General features: G+C 42.7%; 1 protein-coding gene across 1 annotated transcript in view; it reads left to right on the plus strand.

Annotated features, from left to right (window-relative positions):
• The window catches only part of LOC111152046 (cortactin binding protein 2), a 150,573-nt gene that overhangs the window by 110,345 nt on the left and 16,589 nt on the right, over window positions 1-23,639 (plus strand). Inside the window, exons 13-16 of the mRNA XM_022510331.1 lie at window positions 9,798-9,884; window positions 9,965-10,064; window positions 21,587-21,739; window positions 21,904-22,091. Of these exons, the coding sequence (XP_022366039.1) occupies window positions 9,798-9,884; window positions 9,965-10,064; window positions 21,587-21,739; window positions 21,904-22,091 (528 nt within the window). The remainder of the gene's footprint in view (window positions 1-9,797; window positions 9,885-9,964; window positions 10,065-21,586; window positions 21,740-21,903; window positions 22,092-23,639) is intronic.

A 23,639-nucleotide genomic window follows, 5' to 3' on the forward strand; every position in this document is an offset into this window, starting at 1 on the left:
CCTATTACCTGTGACTTGTTACAGTTGCAGCAGGAGGAGATTGTCTTTCCCCAACATGAACTTGACATCAAGTCACTGGTCATCAGTATGAAAGAGAATGGTTATAGATGCTTTACTGTAAACTTTTATCATTTAAAAGTAAGTTAAATATGCTGGCATTAGTTAACATACTGATTTGGTCATTTCCAACAGAAACCAAACGGTTATAGCTTAAGCAGTATAGAAGTTTATTTTTTCAAACAGAGAAATCCCAGCAGGTGAAAGAGCCAGCCGGGGGATGTGGGGCAGGGTGACCCCGGCAGGGTGTCAGCACCTTCTCCCTCACCCAGCCACTCTGACCTGGGGTATTACATATGTGGGTTTGGCCAAAGAGAGTCACCAGGTTCTAGCCTGAGGGAAGAGAGCCTGGAAGGCAAGCCTCTTCCTTTCTGAGGAGTCACACACACCATTTCTACCCACAACCCACCAACCAGAATTGAGACACAAGTTCACACCTTGTTGGGTTATGTGGTCTTTTGCTGGGCAGCATGCACCCAGCTAAAACTAGTTCTGTTATTAAAGGGAAGAAGAATATGATTATCAAGAGAGTAGCAAATTCTAGACTGTGAATAACTATAATGCTTTGCGTTTGTCTAGTCTTACTACGTGTGAGACGGTATTCCAGATGCTTGTACATGTCTTATTTATTCCTCAAAACATCCCTATGAGGTAGATAGCATCATCCATTTTATGGATGAGGAAATCGAAGCAGAGGTCACATACTGTGCTCAAGGCCACAAGGCTAGTGAGTGATTCAGCTGGGACTGCCCAGTCCCTGTGACACGTGGGGTCTCTGTGTGATCTCTATCTAATCTAAAACTAATATTGAAAATATAAAACTTTAGCAAACATTCATTTTGCTTGTTGCCTTAATTTGGAAAGCTTTTTTAAATAAATGGATTTGCCTAGGCCCTTTACAAAAATTGTTTCCATTAACTATCAGTTGGTATCTGGGACTGACCTTTGTAGAAGTAGCCACAATGGTATAATTCAGAAGAGGTGGGATCTTACAAATCTAAGACTTTGATTTGTTTTCTCTGTCATGTGTTCCTCTCTCCCTGTGGCTCCAAAGTAAGCCTGAGGCTTACTCTGGAGGGGAAGGAGGGCTGTCTTCTTCCTGTGCTTTAGTGAAAGTTGAAGTTGTGTGACCTGTTGGGTTTTCAGGAATGTGAGCCTAGGCTCCCAGTAGAATGAGCTCGTAGAACCACTTTCTTCTCTCCCTTCTCCCTTCTCAGCTTCTCTGTACCAGGCAAGGTTCTGGCTTAGGGATTTTCATATTCTCAGATGATAAAATAGAAAGGTGATGAAACAAATTACAGCTGCACATTAGGCTTGACTGAGTAGGTCTGTTAAATGAAATGTCTATTAGTACATTATATCCAGAATATTCCAAGTACACTTATATGTGTGCCTTCTAATGCACAAGACATAGGGACCACCAAAGACCAACAAACTAATTAGAGACTAACTAGTTGTTCTGTTCTCAGCTTAATAAGTGTACACAAAGGGCTTTTTAAAATTCAACAATTAACCCCTGGATGAAGATAGTAAATATTTATCATGCATTTTAGCAATCACTTCAAAATTTAAAGTGACTCACGCCATAATATAATACCATGGTTGTAAATGTTTCGTCTTCATATGAGATTATAACCCCCTCTAATGAGACAGATAATGTGTTAACACATTTTTGTATCCTGTTTGGTTATTTAATTTAGTTGTTGGACAAGTATTTATGGAGAACCTTCTAAATGCAGATGGTGTTTTAGAAACTTAGGATATACCATTGTGTAAGATGCATTCCCTGACCTCATGGAGCTTACATTCTAGTGAAGGAAGACAAATAAGAAACAGATGAATAAATGCATCTGTAATGACATGGCCAGTCAGTAGAGAAGTATACAGGAAAGTATGGAAGTATAAATGAAAACAAAGCACATAAGGAGATAAAGAACTAGCGGGAGGGGTGGCAGAAAGAACTTTTGGGTGGAGTTGTTAGCAAAGACCTTTCTGTAGAGACATAGAGACAGAAAACTAAATGAGGTGAAGATGGCAGCCTTATGAAGGGTCTTGGAAGCAGATGGAACAACAGGTACGAAAGTGTCTATGCTGGCAATGAGGTCTGAGAGATGAGAAGCTAGATCACTTGGGATCATGGCAAGAACTTGGGATTTTATTCCAGGTGTACTAGAAAGCCACTGGTAGGGTTTGAGCTGGAGAGTGACCTAGCCACCCAGTGCCACAGTAACTATAGGCACATTGATCGGTCTTTGAATTGTTGAAAATCTGTACAACATGCAAACCTAGTAATATCTGACTTTATTGAGTATTTATCATGTGCCAAGCTCTGTTGTAAGATCTATATAGATGGTTTCATTGAATCATTCCATGAGGGTACATAGTTATGTCAGTTACCCCCACTTTACAGGTGAATAAACCAAGACTGAAGGTAATTTGTCCAAGGTTTGCAGCAAGCAAGTGGTAGAACCTAAGGAGTTGCACCTAGTCTGTCTTCCATTCTCGTGCATGTAATAATAGTTTATTCTAGTTATTAACCTATTGGTTAAGAAGGAATCGTAATAACCAGTTTAACTGTAGAAAACTTTATTTTCTCTTAAATTCCCATTTTTCTTTTATACCTATTTCTATAAAGAGGGAGCTCGGCATATGGCTAAAACCCTCTCTCTCTACCATGAAGGACTCTAGCTTTTTTGTCGCCCAGATGCTGGCTGTGCCCATATTGTTTTGGGGGATTGTATATGAATCAGTTGGCAGGAACTGTGTGGTTTGTGGCTCTAACTTCCTACATAAATTCTTTAAAATCAGTGTAGAAGAGGTCAGAATGAAGGCCCTAGCTCTAAAGCCATCACCCTGGGAGCTACAGCCATCTCAGATTTATTGGCTCAGTAAAAACCTTTTATTTTTTTATTCCTTTTTGAGTTCAGCATCTTAGCAGAACCCTGCCTAAAACCAGGTCTCAACAGTAGAAGCGTTCCCTCAAGACTCTGACAAGTGAAATTCTGAACAGAAGTTGAGGTTTATTGTTTTAAAACAGTGCCCCAAGTCTGAAAACACAGCACAGGTGGCCAGTTGACGATGGTGGACACAGCAGCAAGACACTGTGTGGGGGGAAACAATCAAAGGATGGATGGGCTTTTGTGGAGGTCATTGTTTCCATTTAATCCAGAATTCATTTGCGTCACAAAGCACTAATTGACATGTGATAAGAACTTCCTGAATGGGCTGTGGAGATGCCAGAATAAAAGGGATTGGTACCGATTGTGATAATAAGGCCAGTGTCCCTTTAGTAATAAGCAAAAATGTTCCACTGTAAACGCGCACTTAGGAGTAATTGTGGTGAGTCTAATTCGCCTTCCGGAAGTTGAGTTTTGATTTTCTTATTAAAGAGCAGATCTCCTTTCAAAACAATTAAAATATTTACTTACCACCCCCTCCACCCCCAATCTTGTCTGCCTGCCTGCCTATCTTCCTATCTTTAGAGCCCTCTGCTGGCACCATGAAGCATGTGTGTTTATAATACCTCAGATCTTGCTGTTTGGGGAAATGTAATTTTTAGCCAGAGAAGATAAATGTGTTTTCTTTGCGTAGCTTTGTATGTTTGCCCCAGTCTCCATAGAGCAATGGACTCCTGGTAATTACTTTGTTGTTGTTCAGATCTTAAATGGTAACCAACACAACTACACCGTTAGATGAGATAGAACAAAATACCATTAACAAAAAATCGATAATATCTGAAGTGAGGAAAAACCTAATGAAATGCATGTATTAGAATGTATGAATGACCTGGAAGTCTGTGCATTTGTTTTTCCATTTATTTCCTTATTTATATTTTTCCTTATTACAGAAAGGATATTAGACTTTGTTAAGACAAAATGCTTACTGCTAGTGAATGGCCTTTTCAAGGAAATTTCAAATGGAATGTTTCCTGTCTGTATTTTGTAAGAACCTACAATCTGAGAACAAATGAGGTGTTGAAATTGAAGACAGCTTATCTATGAAATTGGGTCTCTTGGTGTTACGTGATTCCAAAATCAATCTTAAGATAGTGTAGGCAGTTTGACAGGAGAGCTGTAATGAATAGAGAGAGCTCTTGTTTTCAGAAATGAGACAAGATTAAATAGCAGTCCTAGTTGAAAATCTCAGGGGTAGAATATTCAGTAAATCTTGAAAATCTGTATCCTATTTCACTGGTATGAAACAATCCATTCCTTGTGAGAGCATTTCTACTCAATAACTCATGGCAGTTTGGGATTAATTTGGAGAATACAAACTTCTGGTTAAAAATTGCACTTGGCCTGCGGTACCCAGCAAAATTTCCCCCTCAAGTGCTTTTGAAAAGTAACAGTAACAGAGGAAAATAGAACTGAGGTCTTCCTTTGGCAAGAATCTGGAAAAATTTTCTAGTACCTTCAGGTATAAGAGAGTGTTAAACCCACTTATTTGAGGCCTACCTGAAATTAGATAGGAAAGCACTTTTATTATTTTCCTCCTACCATCATAGTAATGATTCAAAAAGGCAAGGTTGATAGAAGTTAGAAAATTGGAGGCATATACCTACCGCATGGTTTATGCTTTTGATAGCTCCGTGACCACCTCCTCTGTCTCCTGTCAAGATAGGTCCTTCTGCATTCATTCAGAGACTAAAGCTGGAAATACCTGAGCAGGAAGTTGGTGGGCAGGCACTGGTGAGGCTGCTCTGTCTGGGAGTGTGTCCCAGAAGCACCTCCAGCAGGATGGCTGCTGGAGTGCCCTGCTTCCTGGGACTGCAGCGTATCTCACACATTCGTCTGCCTTGGTGGACCGCCCAGGGTCAGCCCACAGCAGCCATGGCCCGGTCGGGGAGTGTAACCCACAAGCACAGGCAGCGGCCCCCCATCCAGCTGTGACCTAAGGCAGAGTTCAGCTGAAAAATTAGCGGAGAGCGAGTGAGGCCAATGACCGTCCACACAGCCTGCTTTACTGTGGATTCTATGGTTTCACAGAACATAAATACTAACAAGTCAACAACATTATACCTGTGGAAGAACACTGCGGCACAGAATGGAGTTATTGTTCTGAAAACTCAGAATAATAACACCTTAAAATTAGGACACAAAATGGAAGAGAATTTAGAAAATGATGTCCTTTCTCTAGAGAATGCAAGATCAACTGTGAAAGCAGGGCAAGAAAGCTATGGTAGAGAGAGGCTAAGATTAAAGCGCAGGTGTCGGCAAGGAGGTGCGTGAGGTAAGAAACTCTAAGAACTGAAAATGCAATGACATCATTGAACTTGTACTTAGACAGTAAAGAGTGGAAGGGAGATGGTGATGATTCTCTTCAGCGCTGTGAAAGACTAACTTAAGGACCTCGACCCGAAGCGGAAGCAAAGGACAAGAGTTACGATAATGATGAGGAGACAGATACCCTCTCCAGTGACATAGAGGGAATGTAAGCAGTATTGGTCTTCCTTCAAAATAGAATTAGAAGAGAAGAAATTACCAAAATCATAATGGAAGAAAACATTTCTAAGCCAAAAAAAGTTCTGACTGTGGATTGAAAGAATTTACCCTGTTCCATTTAAGATTGGGAGAAAGAGATCACAACTGGAAAAGTCTGCATAACTTTTTAAAATTTTAAGTACAGTCCCTGTTCCAGTCTTGGTCCTTGCTGCCACTTCTACCATTGCTTGTCTCACAGACGCCCAGAACCATAGAAGACAGCCCAGGCCATGCTGAGTTCATCCTGTGGCTTCGGGATGCTGTTTCTTGGGCAGCTGTAGCCACTGTCCTGTTTCTTTCAGGTGTATCATTCTCCGTCATGCTGCTCTAGCCCCAGGGGAATCCAGCTGTAGTGAAGGCTTAACAATAGTGGAATAATACTTGTATTGAGAGAAAATCGCTGGTCTGTTGTCTTTCAGAGCCTAAAACCCAGTCCCAAGTCCCACAGTAGTGGTCCCCTTCAAGAACCACTTCCCTTGGGGCGCCTGGGTGGCTCAGTGGGTTAAGCCTCTGCCTTCGGCTCTGGTGGTGATCTCAGGGTCCTGTAATGGAGCCCCACATCAGGCTCTCTACTGAGTGGGGAGCCTGCTTCCCCCTCTCTCTCTGCCTGCCTCTCTGCCTACTTGTGATCTCTCTGTCTGTCAAATAAATAAATAAAATCTTAAAACAAAATACTTCCCTTTTCAACTCATGGTCTGACACCCAGTGGTCAAGCCTGGTTTTCCTCTGTTTTCCAGAAGTTAACTCTCAGCATGTCTTTGTGTCTTTGGAGGCCAAAGCTCAAGCCCTAAAGGCCCCAGGAAAAGTAGGAGTTCCCTCTTCCCTCCATGCTAACAGCTTTCCCTCAGCTTTTCATATCCCAGAATTGTCATCTTTCCTGTAATGATGGACCGGTGGCCTGTTCTTCACTAGATCTACCCCAGCTACCCTCAGGGATGTGGCCTTCCCCTGGGATTTCAAAGGGACAAGCTCATCAGAGCACAAGAGAGCAACATGGATGTCCTTAAACTTGAACAGACCCTTTCATGTTTAATGTTTCTCTAAGTCTGGGTGACTCAAGCTGGACACATGAGCTACATCACGTGTACTGGTTAGGATGCCACGTCACCTGTACAGATATCTTCTGTAAGATCTTTCCAAGAAGAAAGCTGCTCCCAGGCATGTAGGCTGGGAGTGGGAGCTCAGCCCCGGGATGACAAAGGTGGGGAGCATGACTCCCCTCCACAGCTCACTCCACACATCACTCACGGTCTTTGCCCCAGGCAGATGGTGACTGGCTTTCCATCCCAGGGCATGCTGCATCTCCACATGTTCGCAGGCAAGGTACCCTCACATGTGAGGGAGAAAGGTGTTTAAAAAAAAAAAAAAAAAAATCGTGTAGGCATCCAGGCAGTTTCTCTTTTTCACAAAGGTAAAATTGATCAGTCTCTACCCAGGTTTCTTTGAAACACCGAATTCCAGAATGAGACAGTATACATAGTTGACCCGGTAATCTTACAGCCATGCAGATGTCTTTTATGTAAGATATTCTCTGATATGCAACATCTGTAAAGAGATTACACTCCTATCGCCCTCTAAAAAAATACATAAATATACATATTCATACACATATCCACTATACAAAGAAAAAAGCTCAAGAAAGCATAAAGTACTTTTTTCTTTTTTCTTCTTCCAAGATTTCATTTAAATTCAAGGTAGTTAACATATAGTGTAGTATTGGTTTCAGGAGTAGAATTTAGTGATTGATCACTCACATATGACACCCAGCACTCATCGAAACACATGCCGCCCTTAATGCCCGTCGCTCATTTCACCCATCCCTCCATCCACCGCCCCTCCAGTAACCTCCAGTTGGTTCTTTGTAGTTAAGAGTCTCTTATGGCTTGCCTCCCTCTCTGTTTTTGTCTTATTTTTCTCTTCCCTTCCCCTATGTTCATCTGTTTCATTTTTTAAATTCCATATATGAGTAAAAGCATGTGGTATTTGTCTTCCTCTGACTGACTTATTTCACTTAGCATAATACACTCTAGTTCTATCCGCATCATTGCAAATGGCAAGATTTCGTTCTTTTTGACGGCTGAGTAATATTCCATAGTGTGTATATCCTACTTTTTTTTTTTTTAACCATTCATCAGTCGATGGACATTTGGGCTCTTCCCGTGGGCCCTTTGAATCAGTGCATGTGCCCCTTCAGATCAGTATTTTTGTATCGTTTGGTCAAATACCCAGTAGTGCAGTTGCTGGATCATAGGGTAGGTTTAGTTTTAACTTTTTGAGGAACCTCCATACTGTTTTCCAGAGTGGCTGCACTGGTTTGGATTCCCACCAGCAGTGTAAGAGGGATCCCCTTTCTCCACATCCTTGCCAACATCTCTTGTTTCCTGACTTGTTAATTTTAGCCATTCTGACAGGTGTGAGATGGTATCTTATCGTGGTTTTGATTTGTAGTTCCATGATGATGAGTGATATTGAACATTTTTTTCATGCATCTGTTAGCCTTTTGTATGTCTTCTTTGGAGAAATGTCTCTTCATGTCTTCTGCCCATTTCTTAACTGGATTATTTATTTTGGGGGTGTTGGTTTTGATAAGTTCTTTATAGATTTTGGATACCAGCCCTTTATCTAATGTGTTATTTGCAAATATCTTCTCCCAATTCATAGGCTACCTTTTAGTTTTGTTGATTGTTTCCTTTGATGTTCAGAAGCTTTTATCTTGAAGAAGTCCCAGTAGTTCATTTTTACTTTTGTTTTCCTTTCCTCCAAAAACATGTCTAGTAAGAAGTTGCTATGGCCTGGGTCAGAGAGGTTACTGCCTGTGTTCTTCTCTAGGATTTTGATGGTTTCCTGTGTCACATTCAGGCCTTTCATCCATTTTGAATCTATTTTTGTGTCTGCTGTAAGGTCCAGTTTCATTCTTCTGCATGTGGCTGTCCAGTTTTCCCAACACTGTTTGTTGAAGAGACTGTCCTTTTTCCATTGGCTATTCCTTCCTGCTTTGTCAAAGATTGGTTAACCATGTAGTTGAAGGTCCATTTCTGGGCTCTCTATTCTGTTCTATCAATCTGTGTGTGTTTTTGTACCAGTACCATACTATCTTGATGATTACAACTTTGTAATAGAGTTTGAAGTCTGGAATTGTGACGCCTCCAGCTTTTTCTTTTTCAACATTACTTTGGCTTTTCGGGGTCTTTTCTGGTTCCATAAAAATTTTAGAATTGTTTGTTCTAGCTCTGAAAAATGCTCGTGTTCTTTTGATAAGGATTGCATTGAATGTGTAGATTGCTTTGGGTAGTATAACATTTTAACAATATTTGGTCTTCTAATCCATGAGCATGGAATGTTTTCCCATTTCTTTGGGTCATCTTCAGTTTCTTTCATAAGTGTTCTCTAGTTTTCCAAGTAGAGATCTTTTGCCCCTTTGGTTAAGTTTAGATATCTTATGATTTTTGGTACAATTGTACATGGGATTGATTCGTTGATTTCTCTTTTTGCTGCTTTGTTATTGGTGTATAGAAATGCCATAGATTTTTGTACATTGATTTTATATCCTGCGACTTTGCTGAATTCATGTATCCAATGTAGCAATTTTTTGGTGAGTCTTTCAGGCTTTCTGTATAAAGTAACATGTCATCTGTGAAGAGTGAAAATTTGATTTCTTCCCTGCTAATTTGGATACCATTTATTTCTTTTTGTTGTCTGATTGCTGAGCCTATGAAGGGAAGCATAAGTGTATTTACAGTGGTTGCTTCTCGGTGCTGAGACTATCAGTGGTTTGTATTCTACTTCATTGTTTTGTTGTATTTTCCAGAATACATTGAAATAATGTAATTCATTTTTAAATACCACTCAAAAGTAAAATAAACATTGGGGAAACTCAAACTAGAGAGCATCTGCAAGAGATAATAAAGAAAAACATTTGCAAGGGACAAAATACACTAAGAACCATGTTCCCAGCCTGCGTACTGAGCCTCAGTGTGGACGATACAGGGAAGAAAGAGTGTGCTCCTTAAGTGTCAGCTCTTCCTATAAATAAATACTACACAAAATACTATCTAAGTTTATAAATACTATATCTGCCAGTATTTCCTATTAAAATGAGAGACTTCAAGTACACAGTGGATAAAGTTAACCCTGAAAATACTATTTTTAATGTTTTCAAAGGCTGAGGACTATTAGAAAGGGAAATTTCTACTTGGGGACCACCCTTTTTTTTTTTCTCTCTCTCTCTCTTCTTCACATTTCCTCTTGGTTTATTCACAGGTCGAGCAATACCATAATGTCATTTTCCATGGCCCAGAAGGAAGCTTGCAAGACTACATAGCACATCAGCTTGCTCTCTGCATGAAGGTAGCCACTACCTGTGTACCATCTCCTTCTCTCAGAAAAATTTGAAAGCATGTAGAACTAATCCCTGTTCCTTATCACAGCACAGACAGACGGCTGCAGGATTCACGTGTGAAATAGTGAGAGCCAAAGTGGATGCTGGTTTCTCCAAGGAACAGCTAGGAGACCTGTTCATCAGTAGTGGTAAGACCATCCCAGCAAACTGAATTTCGTAACCGAAGGGCATGATCTTCAGTGATGCTGTTGAAAGGAAATAAACTTTCTTTCTGGAGGGTAAATTTAACATAACTTTTAAGAATTTAACACCCCAGGGATGAAAATGCAAGCTGAACACTTGCAAAAAAAGTATTTTCGTGCATCTCTCATTGCATTTATTGTTCATCCTATGTCCCTCGCCCCCCCATCTTTTACTTGTAACTTGCGTACTATGTAACTGGCACCAGAGGGATACTAAGGGAGCATGTGTTGGGAGTCGCCAGCCATCCTAGCAGGACTAAGTATTCTGTCACTGACGCTGTTTAGAATTGCATGATGTTCATAAAGAGTAGATAGATTTTTAGTGAAGTATTTATAAATTTGCGACAACCAAAGCACCCCTTCTTGAAAAACCTGACATGAACTTCCTCCACCTAACCCTTGGTGCATCATTGAGTGGCGCTGTGCTAAACACGTTGCACACATTAATGATCTCCTATAATCTCCACTATAGCCTTGTGCAGGTGGGTGTCATGTCTGTTCCAACATGGGGAAGCTGGCACAGGGAGGCTCAGTATCTTGCCAGAACAAAGAGTGGAAGAATCAGGTTTAGTTTGTTTATTAATATAGCTTTTTTTTTTTTTTTTTTTTAAAGATTGTGTTTATTTGACAGGAAGAGACAGCGAGAGAGGGAACACAAGCAGGGGGAGTGGGAGAGGGAGAAGCAGGCTTCCGGCTGAGCAAGGACCCCGATGCGGTGCTCAATCCCAGGACCCTGGGATGATGACCTAAGCAGAAGGCAGACGCTTAATGACTGAGCCACCCAGGGGCCCCAATACAGCTTTTTCATGAATTTTCTCTCTTAAGCTTCCAAGGTTACCATACCAAGCTTCACCACAGGGAACGTTAGCATACCCTGCCCAGCACAGCATACTAGCTGCTCCGACACAGAACTGAAAGGGACCAGACTCTAGTTTCCAAGGACCCAAAGCCACAGAGACCCCTGGGGAGAGGGTGCAGGGGGCGCGGAGTTGCAAGATCAGTGACAGATGAAACACAAGTGCCCGTCTTCGAGGTGTTTCTCATCTTTGCAGCCACCATCAAGGGAGATACCTTGTAGCTATGCCAGCCTTAGGAAGAAGGAAGTGCCAGCTGATCTTAAGTGAAGAAATAAAGTTAAGAAGCAAGTCTGGGGGGGCACCTGGGTAGCTCAGTGGGTTAAGCCTCTGCCTTCGGCTCAGGTCATGATCTCCGGGTCCTGGGATCGAGTCCCGCATCGGGCTCTCTGCTCGGCGGAGAACCTGCTTCTTCCTCTGTCTCTCTCTCTGCCTGCCTCTCTGCCTACTTGTGATCTCTCTCTGTGAAATAAATAAATAAAATCTTAAAAAAAAAAAAAAAAAAAAGCAGGTCTAGGGAGGGATTGAGGGTTCCACAGACCTAGATGCACATTTCTTTTTTAAGATTTTATTTATTTATTTCACAGAGAGAGATCACAAGCAGGCAGAGAGGCAGGCAGAGAGAGAGGAGGAAGCAGGCTCCCTGCTGAGCAGACAGCCCGATGCGGGGCTCAATCCCAGGACCCCGACATCATGACCTGAGTGGAAGGCAGAGGCTTAACCCACTGAGCCACCCAGGCGCCCCTAGACGCACATTTTAAGGACAGGAAGATCCCACCAGAATCTGAATGTTACTGTGGTGCATGGGTCAGCCTTTGTTCAGAAACTAGTGGAAGTCAGAGGCGGAAAGCTGTTTTCCCTGCGGCTGTTACTAATAATTGCTACCATTTATTTAGCTCTGACTCTGGTAGGCCCTATTGTAAACACCCTGATTTATAAACATGAAAACATTTGAAACAGAAGGTTGGAGCACCCTGACCAAAGAATGCCCGGCAAGGACACAGTCCAGCAGGACTCAGACTGCTACCGAGCCTGCCCTGCACCACTGCCGGCCACGGCCCCTTAGAAACTCACCTGCATCGACATTTCTGTATCCCCGCAGGGCCACTACATTTTTTCCAGCTTTCAGTCTTTTTTCATCTCAAATAAGAAGCTGAACTATTTTGTTCTCACTCTGTCAGAGCAGATAGCAATTATAGACTGAATTCTGCTCTCCACTCTAAGCTTAGAGAGCTAAGAAACCAGTGACTCAGGTTGGAAAGGATGCAGATGTGACCAGCGCAGCATTTCTAAACTTGGGGGTGGGGGGTGTAGCATATGAGTTCCTCTTCCTATTTCCCAATTTGGCGAGTGGCACAAGTCTCTTGGCCTGTCCCACTTGAAACTCTGGTCTTGTCAGCAAGCTTGACAACCTGAATGTCTAGAGTGCAAGCCAGCCACATTAAAGGGTGAGGTGGGGAGTGGGGGGCCCTATCTCCATCTACCAGAGGATGTTGGCTCTCCACTGGGGCAGCTAGCTGCTGATGGCAGTGAGATCCAGTGTCAGGTGCTCTTGTGACTTTTAAGAAGTCAGAAATCCCGGGGCACCTGGGTGGCTCAGTCATTAAGCATCTACCTTCTGCTCAGGTCGTGATCCCAGGGTCCTGGGATTGAGCCCCACATTGGGTACCCTGCTCAGCAGGGCCTGCTTCTCTCTCCCTCTCCCACTCACCCTGCTTGTGTTCCCTCTCTAGCTGTCTCTCTCTCTGCCACATAAGTAAAATCTTTAAAAAACAAACAAACAAAAAAAGTCAGTAATCCATTTTTATGTGAAAATGTAGGATTTTCTTCTTTCAGTGTTGTCAGTTATTTTGATTTTTAAAGCCATATGAGGACTGGATAGAACTCTCATTCTCGATAGATCCTCTCATTCATGGACCCCTCGTCTTTGTCCCACGTAGTCCGTAGTCATGTCCTGCTAGATGGGTCCCAGCACGCCTTTTTCCTCCATCCCATTGGTACCGTCCTACCTTGTGCCCCCTTTCCTATGTCTCATCTACTTTCCTGTGAATGGCTGCTGTGCCTACTGCTTCTCCTGCTGAAACATCTTTCACAGGCAGTCAGACCCTTCGTTAAAAGCCGTGATTCCTGCCCCACACATTCCTCTGTCACCCACGCAAGGCCTTCCATTAAAGGACATTGATCCACCTGTCGGGCTTATCTGACCCTTTATATTTTAAACTGAGATATTATTGAGATATACTATTGTGTGAGTTTAAGGTTTACAACATGTTGATTTGATACACTTCTTTATTGCAAAATAATTACTATAACATGAGCTAGTGCCTCTATTACCTCACACAATTAAAATTTCTCTTGTGCTGAGAATAATTATGATCTACTTTCTTAGTAACTTTCAAGTACATAACACAGTATTGCTAACTGTAGTCACCCTGCAGGACCTAAGATCCCCAGAACTTACTCATTGTATAACTGAAATTGTGTATCCTTTGATATCTCCCCATTTCCCTCACCCATACCCCAAGTCACTACCAACCACCATTTTACTCTGTTTCCATAAGCTTGGCTTTTTTAGATTCCACATATAAGTAATATCATACAGTATTTGTCTTTCTCTGTCTGACTTAATTCTCTTAGTGTAAGGCCCTCAAGGTGCACCGTGTTGTTGAGAATGGCAGGATTTTCTTCTTTCTCCCTGAGTGAAAAATATTCCGTTCATCTGTTGACAGACACTTAGGTTCTTTCCGTCCGTTGGCTATCGTGAGTAATGATGCAGTGAACATGAGAGTGCAGATTATTCTTGGAGATCCTTGTTTCGTTTCCCTTGGATATATACCCAGAAGTGGGATTGCTGGAAAATCTGATATTTTGAATTCTTTGAGGAACCTCCATACTATCTTCGGTAGTATGGAAATGTACCAATTTATATTCCCGCCATCAGTGCTCTAGGGTTTCCTTTCCTCCTCAGTCTTACCAGAACTTGTTATCTATTGCCTTTCTGATGATAACCATTCTGACTGGTGTGAGGTGATATCCTATTGTGGTTTTGTTTTACATTTCCCTGATCATTAGTGATGTCATGTGTCTTTTCATGGACTTGTTGGCCATCCGTATGTCTACTTTGGAATATCTGGCCCTTTTAAAATAGATGTCTGTGCTCCAACAGAATATGCTATTTCTTCTTTACATGTCCTTTTCTTTTCTACTCTCTGAGTCTTAGTTCATGCTACAGCTCTCCTCAAGAATGCTAGAGTAAATACACAATGCCCCTCCCCCCACACGCATATGCTGTGACTACCAACCTCGCAGGTACTTTGCAGAGTATTATGTTGTACAGTACTGAATAAAACAGATGTGGTTTTTGACCTTCTGGAAATGACAGAAAAAGCCCCTGTTAAAATTCTCTAAGGACACCTCAAGTGAAGACTTCTCTGATCCCTCCAGCTAGGACTTCTCCCTCTGGTGAACATCAGTAGATTTTATTGATAACGTGCCCCACCTAACTATAGGTCCAGGCAGTGAGGGTATTATTTGAGCTTTGGCCTTGGCCCACACACACATTGTGAGCTCCGTGAAGCCTGGTACTGTACCTTACTCTTCTATTTTTCCGGGTACACTTAAAGCTCATAATTATTGGCTGATGAGTGGGTGAGTCTCCTGATAGAGGAAGTAGGCAGGCAAAGACAAAAGGAATGCTTGTCATATGTCCTCTTCAGGTGTCCGCAAGTGAAAGAGCCTGCTTAGTGTGCATGCGGGAGGACGCAAGAGGAGAGGGCACAAAACTCGACAGTGGAGTAGGTGATGATAGGGCATAAAGATAGAGTGATCTGGAGTTTAAAAATGAAGTTTTTGAACAGACTGAAGCAAAAAAAAGAAAAAAAAAAGTCTCCATTTTAACCATCCTCATTATGTAAGAAGTGGTCTATCACCTGTAAATGGAACAGGATTTTATTCTCTCTTCAGCTCAGTAACTTATAATTATGAAATACCTTTTTTCTCTTTTTAATAACAAAGGTAAGGCACAAATGCAGGTTTGTCTGCTAAGGCCTTTTTTTTTTTTTTTTTTTTTTAGATTTTTATTTATTTATTTATTTATTTAGAGATCGCATAAGTGAGGGGGAGGGGCAGAGGGCGAGGGAGGAGCAGGCCCAGCTGAGCAGGGAGCCCGACTGGGGGCTTGATCCCTATACCCCGGGATCATGACCTGAGCCAAAGGCAGACACTTAACCAACTGAGCCACCCAGGCCCCCTCATCTGCTGAGACCTTGAATGCAGTGGCCCAATGTAGGCCCCTGAGCATTGTCATACATTCCTCAGTTTGCCTTGTTCTCTGTGCACGTCAGCCCAGAATTCTGACGAATCTGGTCCCTGCATCTCATCTTGGCCTCCCTGCTATTGCCATTCCACCTGTCAGATCTCACTCAAGGGACTGTGGAGATCTCGTCTCTGACGCTTCTTATTTCCTCCGGTCAGCCCCTCACAAGCCTCTGCAGCTCTCACAGGGTTCATTCTACAGTTTAAAGCTGCGCTTGTCATTTCCCTGCTGTTATACTCGAGTGGCTATGGGACAAACACTGCGGTTCTCTGATCATATGTGGAGAAGCTTAGGGTCTGGCCCCTGATCTTCCCTTGCTGCTGTCCATCCTCATCTCCTAAAATTCCGTGCATTGTGCCCATCATTTTCTCCCTAGAACCCACTGCTGTTGACTGGAGACCAGTGGAAAGATCACGGAGACAGTGCACGTTCTGTAGAGTAGGTGGGGCCCCAGGGTTTTGAGCAGGGCAGGGTCCCCTCCTGGGAGCCAATGGGGGGAGTCATTGATGGGTGTGGTGTCACTTCTTTTGTAGTGCAGAAGGCCCGGAACAGGGACTGTTCTTTTGGTCAGGAGGTGATGGGAAAGGGTGGAGAGAAGAGGAGGCAGAGGTTTGGATGAGGAAAAGCATATTCCTAGGCTCTTCCACTGCAGTTTTTAGAATAACGTTGGAATAGGAATTACTTGTCAGTTTTTCTCTTGCGTTTTTACCAAGAAATTAAATTGATCAAATTATATTAGTATAATTGAGGAATATACTGATTTGTAAGGAGTACATTTATTTCCTGATTTTAACCTTGTTTGCTTCACAGGAAGAGATTTAAACTACTTGGAAGAGGCTGGGCTAGGATGTTGAACTGTAAGCTTCCACTATGCATGCACATAGATCACCTCATGGGCTTGTCTCTATGACTACAGAAGAAAGCCAGCAGAGAGAGTCACAGAGAATGAACAAAAGAAAGACATGAGCAGAGTATCTAAGAAGGAAGAGTAGCAAATGTATTTTGAATTATTAGGTTTAAGGGCATACGGGTAGCACAGTCAGTTAAACGTCTGATTCTTGATTTTGGCTTAGGTCGTGATCACAGGGTTGTGAGACGGGGGCCCCTGCTTAGGGCTCTGTGCTGGCGTGGAGTCTGCTTAAGGTTCTCTGTCTCCCTCTCCTTCTGACCCTGCTCCCTGCTCACACTCTCTCTTGTGTGCTCTCTCGCTCTCTCTCTCTCAAAAAAAAAAAAAAAAAAAAAAAAAAAAATCTAAAAATTACATGGAGACTAAAATAAAAGGTTCCCATGAAGAAAAGAATGTAGAACAAAAGAACACATTTAAAAAAAATTACCAAGCATTATTTTGTGTTTATTTTAAAATATGTCTTCCTAAAATAAAATTCAGAAAAATATTTTCCTTTTCATGCTGCCTTTTGTGAGAGGTAGTCACAGTATATGGCTCTGTTGTTCGGTGAAGGCAGTATGAAGGTGTATTAGAATTGGATCAGATTTTGCCTCAGGATAAGGTATGCAGTTAGGTCAGCAAGACAGATACTTTTTAAAATTATATGTGACAATAAGCAGTAAAAAAATTTTTTTTGGATACTTAGATTGGTATTTTATTTTATTTATTTATTTATTTTAAAGATTTTATTTATTTATTTGACAGAGAGAGATCACAAGCAGACAGAGAGGCAGGCAGAGCGAGAGAGAGGGAAGCAGGCTCCCCACTGAGCAGAGAGCCCGATGTGGGACTCGATCCCAGGACCCTGAGATCATGACCTGAGCCGAAGGCAGCGGCTTAACCCACTGAGCCACCCAGGCGCCCCTTAGATTGGTATTTTAAAGTAACACTTTGAATCCTTGGGAGAACTTTTATTTTTGGAAGTAATAAAGATAGAATTGCCATAATAACAGTAGTCAGCAGTTGGAGTCCCCATTAACAGTTTACCTCCTTGGACCCCACATTACTTGAGGCTTTCGGAAGGTTTGTCCCTTCTCATCCGGACTCAGGGCGTCATCCCTGCACAGCCTTGTTTTAAGTGGACTGTAAAAGCCAGTCTGCTTTCTATCCCAGGGGGGAGATTATCCAGACTTGTGGTCGCTTTAGACACAAAGAAGTTAGGATTTAACTATAAATGTAGTAGGTTAATTATTTTTAAACCATCGACTGTTGCTCTAGAACTGAATCTCCAGAACTTTGAATACAAGGACATTCGAAACTGGGCTGTAGCCCTGAACCCAGCCCAGGAAGTGTCTGATGAAGACCATCCATCCGTAGGAAAGGAGCGGGGCTGGCACAGCCTATAAAGTTGGAACAAAAACAGACAAAAAGAGTCGATTCATTTCAGAAATAGGGCTTTGAAGTAGCCTAAGGCGAGGGAATCTAAATGGCTAACTTTCTGGCAAGACGTTGATAGAAATCTCCAGCTCTCGCATGGGGTGCGTAGCCTCTCTCATCTCTGGAGAAGCTGAGCAGAGGCTGGTTCATCCTTCAAACTGGAAACTTCCTGCTCCTGGGCTTGGTTAGACCTGAAACTCCGCTAAATAATCTGAAGGAGGCACATGCTATTGAGCAAATAAAATTTACCTTTGGACCAACTTAGTTTAGGGTCTTGAACTTGAGTAGTTAGAGAAGTTGGTGTGACTTAGTAAAGGAGGTCCTGAGACTGGCATTGTTGAAGACAAAGCTTTTCATCAGAGAAGCCCCATCTCCCCGACCCTGGGTCGGTACATGATGGGACACCGGGATAAACCAAGATGAGGGGGGACCCCAACCCAGCTGCTTTGAACGGCAGCCCTACCCCCTTTTTGTCTAGGGCACAGATTGTCCGTTTAAGGGGTGATTAATGGATGAGCCATACAGCCCTTTTTTGTGGACCTAAGAGAACGTTAAGTAGTTTTCAAAAGATCTCCGGCATTCCCGTGAATGTATTCATTTTATCACCAGCCTCAGTTCTCCCTGGTTGCTCCTGTGCTCAGGTCCCACCACCCGCTGGACCTCTCTGACAGGATGCCTCCCTCCTCCAATCCATGAGACCTGACCCATCCCCCACACCCATGCTCCACGTGCTCTTCTCATGAGGGCTCAGCCTCCCCAAACCGTACAGCCTCTTCTCCAGCGAGAACACCAGAGCTGTCTCTTGACATTTCCTCTCTGCACCTCTCAAGACAGCCAGCCACTCAGCTCTCCTGACTCCATCTCAAACACCTTTGATCTGTACCTTGGCCTTGGACTCTTACCTCCTGCACTCACCTCAGCAATCAGACCCCTGTAAGTGTGTTTTCCTTTTCTTTCCTCTCCAGGCGTTCTTGGCACCAGAGTGAGATTTCAAAGCTGAAATCCAATCCTGTTATCCTCCTTCTTCAGACTTTCGTGGCTTCCCAGAGCCAGTGATTTCTCCCTCCTGACACAACATTCTAGTTCTTCCACTTGTCATCTGTGGCCGCATTCTGAGGCTGCATATCCTCAGTTCTCACCCCAGGCTGCACACAAGATGCCAGTGGCCCAGCCCAGCCCAGTGATGTCAGAACATATGGGGACGCATTCCGGGATGGTTCCCTGCAGCCCAGGGGGGAGGACATGGTCGCTGTAGGACCGCTGCCCACAGCTGTGGCTACTTGATCCCATGCCACTGATGTGACTTCACCCCAAGCTTCTAGCCAGCCCTGACCGGAGCTCTTTTTTCTATCAGCTTTGACCTCACCGTCCTGCCCTCTTGCATCTATTCTGACCTTGACCTGATGGCTTAGTCTCTTCCTGCCCCATTTTCATTCTCTACTAATGAAAGCCTTCTCCTGACTGCCTAGGAACATGCTATCCCTTGAAAAAGATGCATTTTAAAATGCTACCCCCCCAGTTAGAACCAGTCCGCTCTGGTATGCCACATCACTTAGCCTAGGGCATACAGCAAGGGGGCCATGGATGAACAGTTGTGGAAATGCAGATACGTGTTCCTATGGAGAGTCTGGCTGGAGCCGCGGCTTCAGGCCACTGGAGCTAGCTGTACCCTCAACACAAATCCAGGAAGTATGGAGGCCTTTAGTCCTTGGTTATAGGAAAGCAGATCCTTGAGCCATTCAGCCTGCTCTGGTTTTTATCACCACGGAGAAAAGGTTTGTTGGTTTATCATTGTTGAAATGAACTGTAGATTCATCATACTTCCACAATCAGTGTGTTTCTGAAAGAACATGTGAATGCGGAGAAGCGCTGTTTACTGAATAGCTGTGTTGAAGGAGACTGAGCACAAGCGGACGCTGGTTAACAGCCCCCACAAAACGACCACATCGAGAGGGGCTGTTACTGTTTCTAGTGTTCTAGTTTTAAAGCTTCACAGTGTGCAGAGAAGCTATTTCAGTCTCAGAAGAGATTCATTTACAATGTTCAAGTAGTTCTTTTGAAAGTGAAAATGCATTTGTCTAGAGTAACAAGGGGGACTAGAGTATGATCTATTATAATGAATATTTGTGAAAAATGGACTGCATGAAAAAATTACTTATGTATTTTAAATTGATCTCTTTTTCTCAAGGTTAATTTGGCTAAGACTGAGGCATCTTAGAATCTTAAAAATTAAAAATGTTATAATTCACTGGTATGTGGGAAGTAGTAATATGTTTTAACTATAGTGTTAACATTGGAGTGCTTAGTAGGTGCTAAGCACTGTTTCAAGTACATTCCGTCTATGGACTTACTTGATTCCTATATATAATCACAACCTTCCATTTACTTTCTATCTTTGTTTTGGGTCGTTAGGCAATTTAATGCCCCCTTCATAAGGAGGATCACTAAGGCAAGGTTCAGAAGTCCTGGGGTGCCTGGCTGGCTCCATCATTTGAGCATCCAACTCCTGATTTCAGCTCAGGTCATGACCTCAGGGTCCGGGAGTGGACACCTGCACTGGGCTCTGCACGCAACATGGAGTCTGCCAGATGATTCTCCCTCCCTCATCCCCTCTCACATGAGCATGTGCACACCCACTCTCTCTCTCAAATAAATAAGTCTTTAAAAAAAAAAAACAAAGTACCAAAGTCCTAGTCCTTCCTTAAATCTGTCGTGAAACCCGAGTCAAACCTCTTTAACCTCTCTGAGGTCTGTAAAATGAAAGGATGGATCTGCTTCTCTCTCTCAGGTCCTAGCTTCATAATTTATGAATATTTCATGTAGGTATAATTTAAATGTCACTTAAGGATTTCTGACCTTTTGTATTATGAAATATATATTCATAAAATACATACTACCCATATTTATAGATCAGTGAATAATTTTAAATAATGTAACCATGTAAGTACCAAACCAGGCCAAGAAACAGATATTCCCAGCTTCCAGAATGTGGCCATGTGCCCTCTTCACAAACCCTTCTAGAGCTAACCATTAGTCCATCTTTTGTGATAACCATTTCTTTGCTTTTCTTTATCATTTTACTACCTTTAAATCCCTTTACTACTTTTACTCCCTTGTGAATCCCTAAATTTTATATTCAGTATTGCCCGTGTTTGAACTTTGTGTTGAAATCGTATTGTGTGTGTACTTTTACGATTTGCTTTTTACTGAATTGTTTGTGACCGTCCATGTTGATGCTTGTGGGCGTTTGTTCACTGTCCTCTCCAATCTATGAATTTACTCCTGTGTATCTGTTCTGCTGTCAGCGGGAATCGGGGTTGATCCTAATTGGGATCTATCATGAAACCAGTAGTGGATCATCGTATGTGTACACTTGGACCTGTATCAACCAATGCCAGACTTTTCTCCAGAGTCCTCCTACTCCATCAGCAGTTAAAGAGCATTCTGATTATGTCACATCTTTGCTAACACTTTCTATCTTCAGACTTAGATTTTTAACCAGCTCATAGAGGTTTTTGTGGAAGCTTTAATCACTAAATTTTGTTTCTTTTTTTTTTTAATTTTTTAAAATTAACATATAATGTATTATTAGCCCCAGGGTACAGATCTGTGAATTGTCAGGCTTACACACTTCACAGCACTCACCATAGCACACACCCTCCATAACCCAATCACCCTATCCCTACCCCCCCCAAGCAACCCTGTTTGTTTTGTGAGATTGAGAGTCTCTTATGGTTTGTCTCCCTCCCAATCTCATCTTGTTTCATTTTTTCCTTATCTACCCCCCAAGCCCCCCACGTTGCCTCTCAATTTCTTCATATCCGCGAGATCATACAATTTTCTTTCTCTGATTGACTTATTTTGCTCAGCATAATACCCTCTAGTTCCATCCACGTTGTCTCAATGGCAAGATTTCATTTCTTTTGATGGCTGTATAGTATTCCATTGTATATATAAATTTTGTTTCTCACCACAGCTTGTCTGATCCCCGTGAAACAGTCTCCTATGAATAAGAAAGTCATCATCATCCTAGAGAATTTGGAAAAATGTTCATTGTCTGAGTTACTGGGGGACTTTCTGGCCCCTCTGGAAAACCGCAGCACCGAAAGCCCCTGGATTTTGCAAAAAGGTAAAGGGAGTGGCAAGAGCTTGCCCGAAAGGAAGGCTCTGTGGGATTCTCAGCAATCTGTTGCCCGGAGTCTGAGTTGTACTTCATGTTCTTCCTTAGGCTCGTTTGACTTTGTCTGTCTTATCGTATGGCTTGCTGAGGTTGGGCCATTTGGTTTGTTTTAGGAAATGGAACATCTGAGTGTTACTACTTTCACGAGAACTGCTTTCTGATGGGAACCATTGCCAAGGCCTGTCTCCAGGGCTCTGACTTGCTGGTACAGCAGCATTTCCGCTGGGTTCAGCTGCGGTGGGACGGCGAGCCCGCGCAGGGCCTGCTGCCGAGGTTCTTACGAAGGAAAGTCATGAACAAGGTAACGAACGGCAGCTGCAGCTTCTTGTCAGGAGGAGGGGTGTTCGCGTCAGGGCCGGCTGCGGTCCTACCACTTACTGGCCAGGCGGCCTCAGCAAGGGCAATTTTTAGATATCCCAGAGTTAAGTAAGATAACGCATATAAAACCTGAAACAGTTCCTGGACTATGTTAAGTATTTAAAAAAAAAAAAAAAAGGAAAGCAAATAGGTTTTGTTGCTGTTACTAACTGTTCTCAAGGAGTCTCTCCAAGTTCCAGTGCGACAGAAGGCTATCTAAGAAAACTGATCACTTGTTTTAAGAAGAGCTACTGCTTCCTTGGGGCCTTCAAAATGTTATCCATCCACTCAAGCTAGTTTTAATGTGTGACTGTTATTCTGTGCTAGAGTAAATATTAAAAAGTCACATGAAAAATTAAAATTCTTGAGCTTTTGACACATTTTCAAGAGCGATTATGACTCCTGATTATTTTGGAATAAAATATTCTGTGTCCTCCCAAATAACAAAATTAGTGCTGACTAAACCTAGTACGTTGCTGTTTAATTAATATTCTGAAGTCGAGTCAGGATCTGAGCATCAGGACTGACTGGAAACATTAGAGCTTGAGTTAGTAAGACTTTGTCCCGTAATCCAGCACCACAGGCCACATTTGGAGGAGACGGTATCCTTCTATCACAATAGTTTGAGCTGTAAACAACGCAACAACCACTATGTTACCTACTTCACAAAAAGGCATGTTTTCCTTCCATAATCCATGTCTGGTGGAAGGTGTTGCTGACATCTGTTCAGCACCAGGATGTCAGGTCCTGGGTCTGGGGGAGTCTTCTGAGCTCCCATCAAGGTTGCAGGATGTCAGCAGGACTTGAGACACCACACCTGCACCCAAGCATGTTCTAAGGTGGGAACACAGATGCCACTACAGGAGAAAGAGAGCTTTGGCCTTCTCAGTGTCCTTATCAGGGAAGAAAGTATCTTTTTCTGAAACCCCCAGAGATAGAAGATTTTCCCTGCCTGTTTCATTAATCAGAACTGGTTCTGTGCCCACCCCATTGCCCCAGATGGTAGCTAGACTTACATTCCCAAGATGGAAGTGCTCCCCCAAGTCCTTGAACAAAATTCTGTGTCCGTTGTGTTAGGGTATGTGGATGTGCGTGCAGTTGTGGGTGCGGGATCACGGGAGGAGAGTGGGGAGAAACAGGGAGCGGGAATGGTTTTGTTATTTCAGTAAACTATGCTTTCCATTAGTGATGTGAATTAGTATCTGAAATTCCTAATCAGAGAAATCATCTACCCCAAGCTCTGTTAAAGTCCATTGGCTGGTCATAAATGCATGCTTTTGACCAAAGCTAGGCCATCCTGTCATGTCCACTAGTAGGAAAAATGTATGTAATGACAGTCATAGGTGTATAGCTTTGCAAATTACTGATGCTTCCGTTAGTATTATCATTAATATTTAAGTCTCTTTGCCAAAAAAAAACCCCAAAAAACAAAAAACAAATAATCACAAAGGATACTAGTTTTTTTTTTTTCTTAAAAACTTTATTTTTTTAA

This window comes from Enhydra lutris, unplaced genomic scaffold (assembly GCF_002288905.1).
Source record: "Enhydra lutris kenyoni isolate GAN:26980312 unplaced genomic scaffold, ASM228890v2 scaffoldscaffold27, whole genome shotgun sequence".
Taxonomy (NCBI): domain Eukaryota; kingdom Metazoa; phylum Chordata; class Mammalia; order Carnivora; family Mustelidae; genus Enhydra; species Enhydra lutris.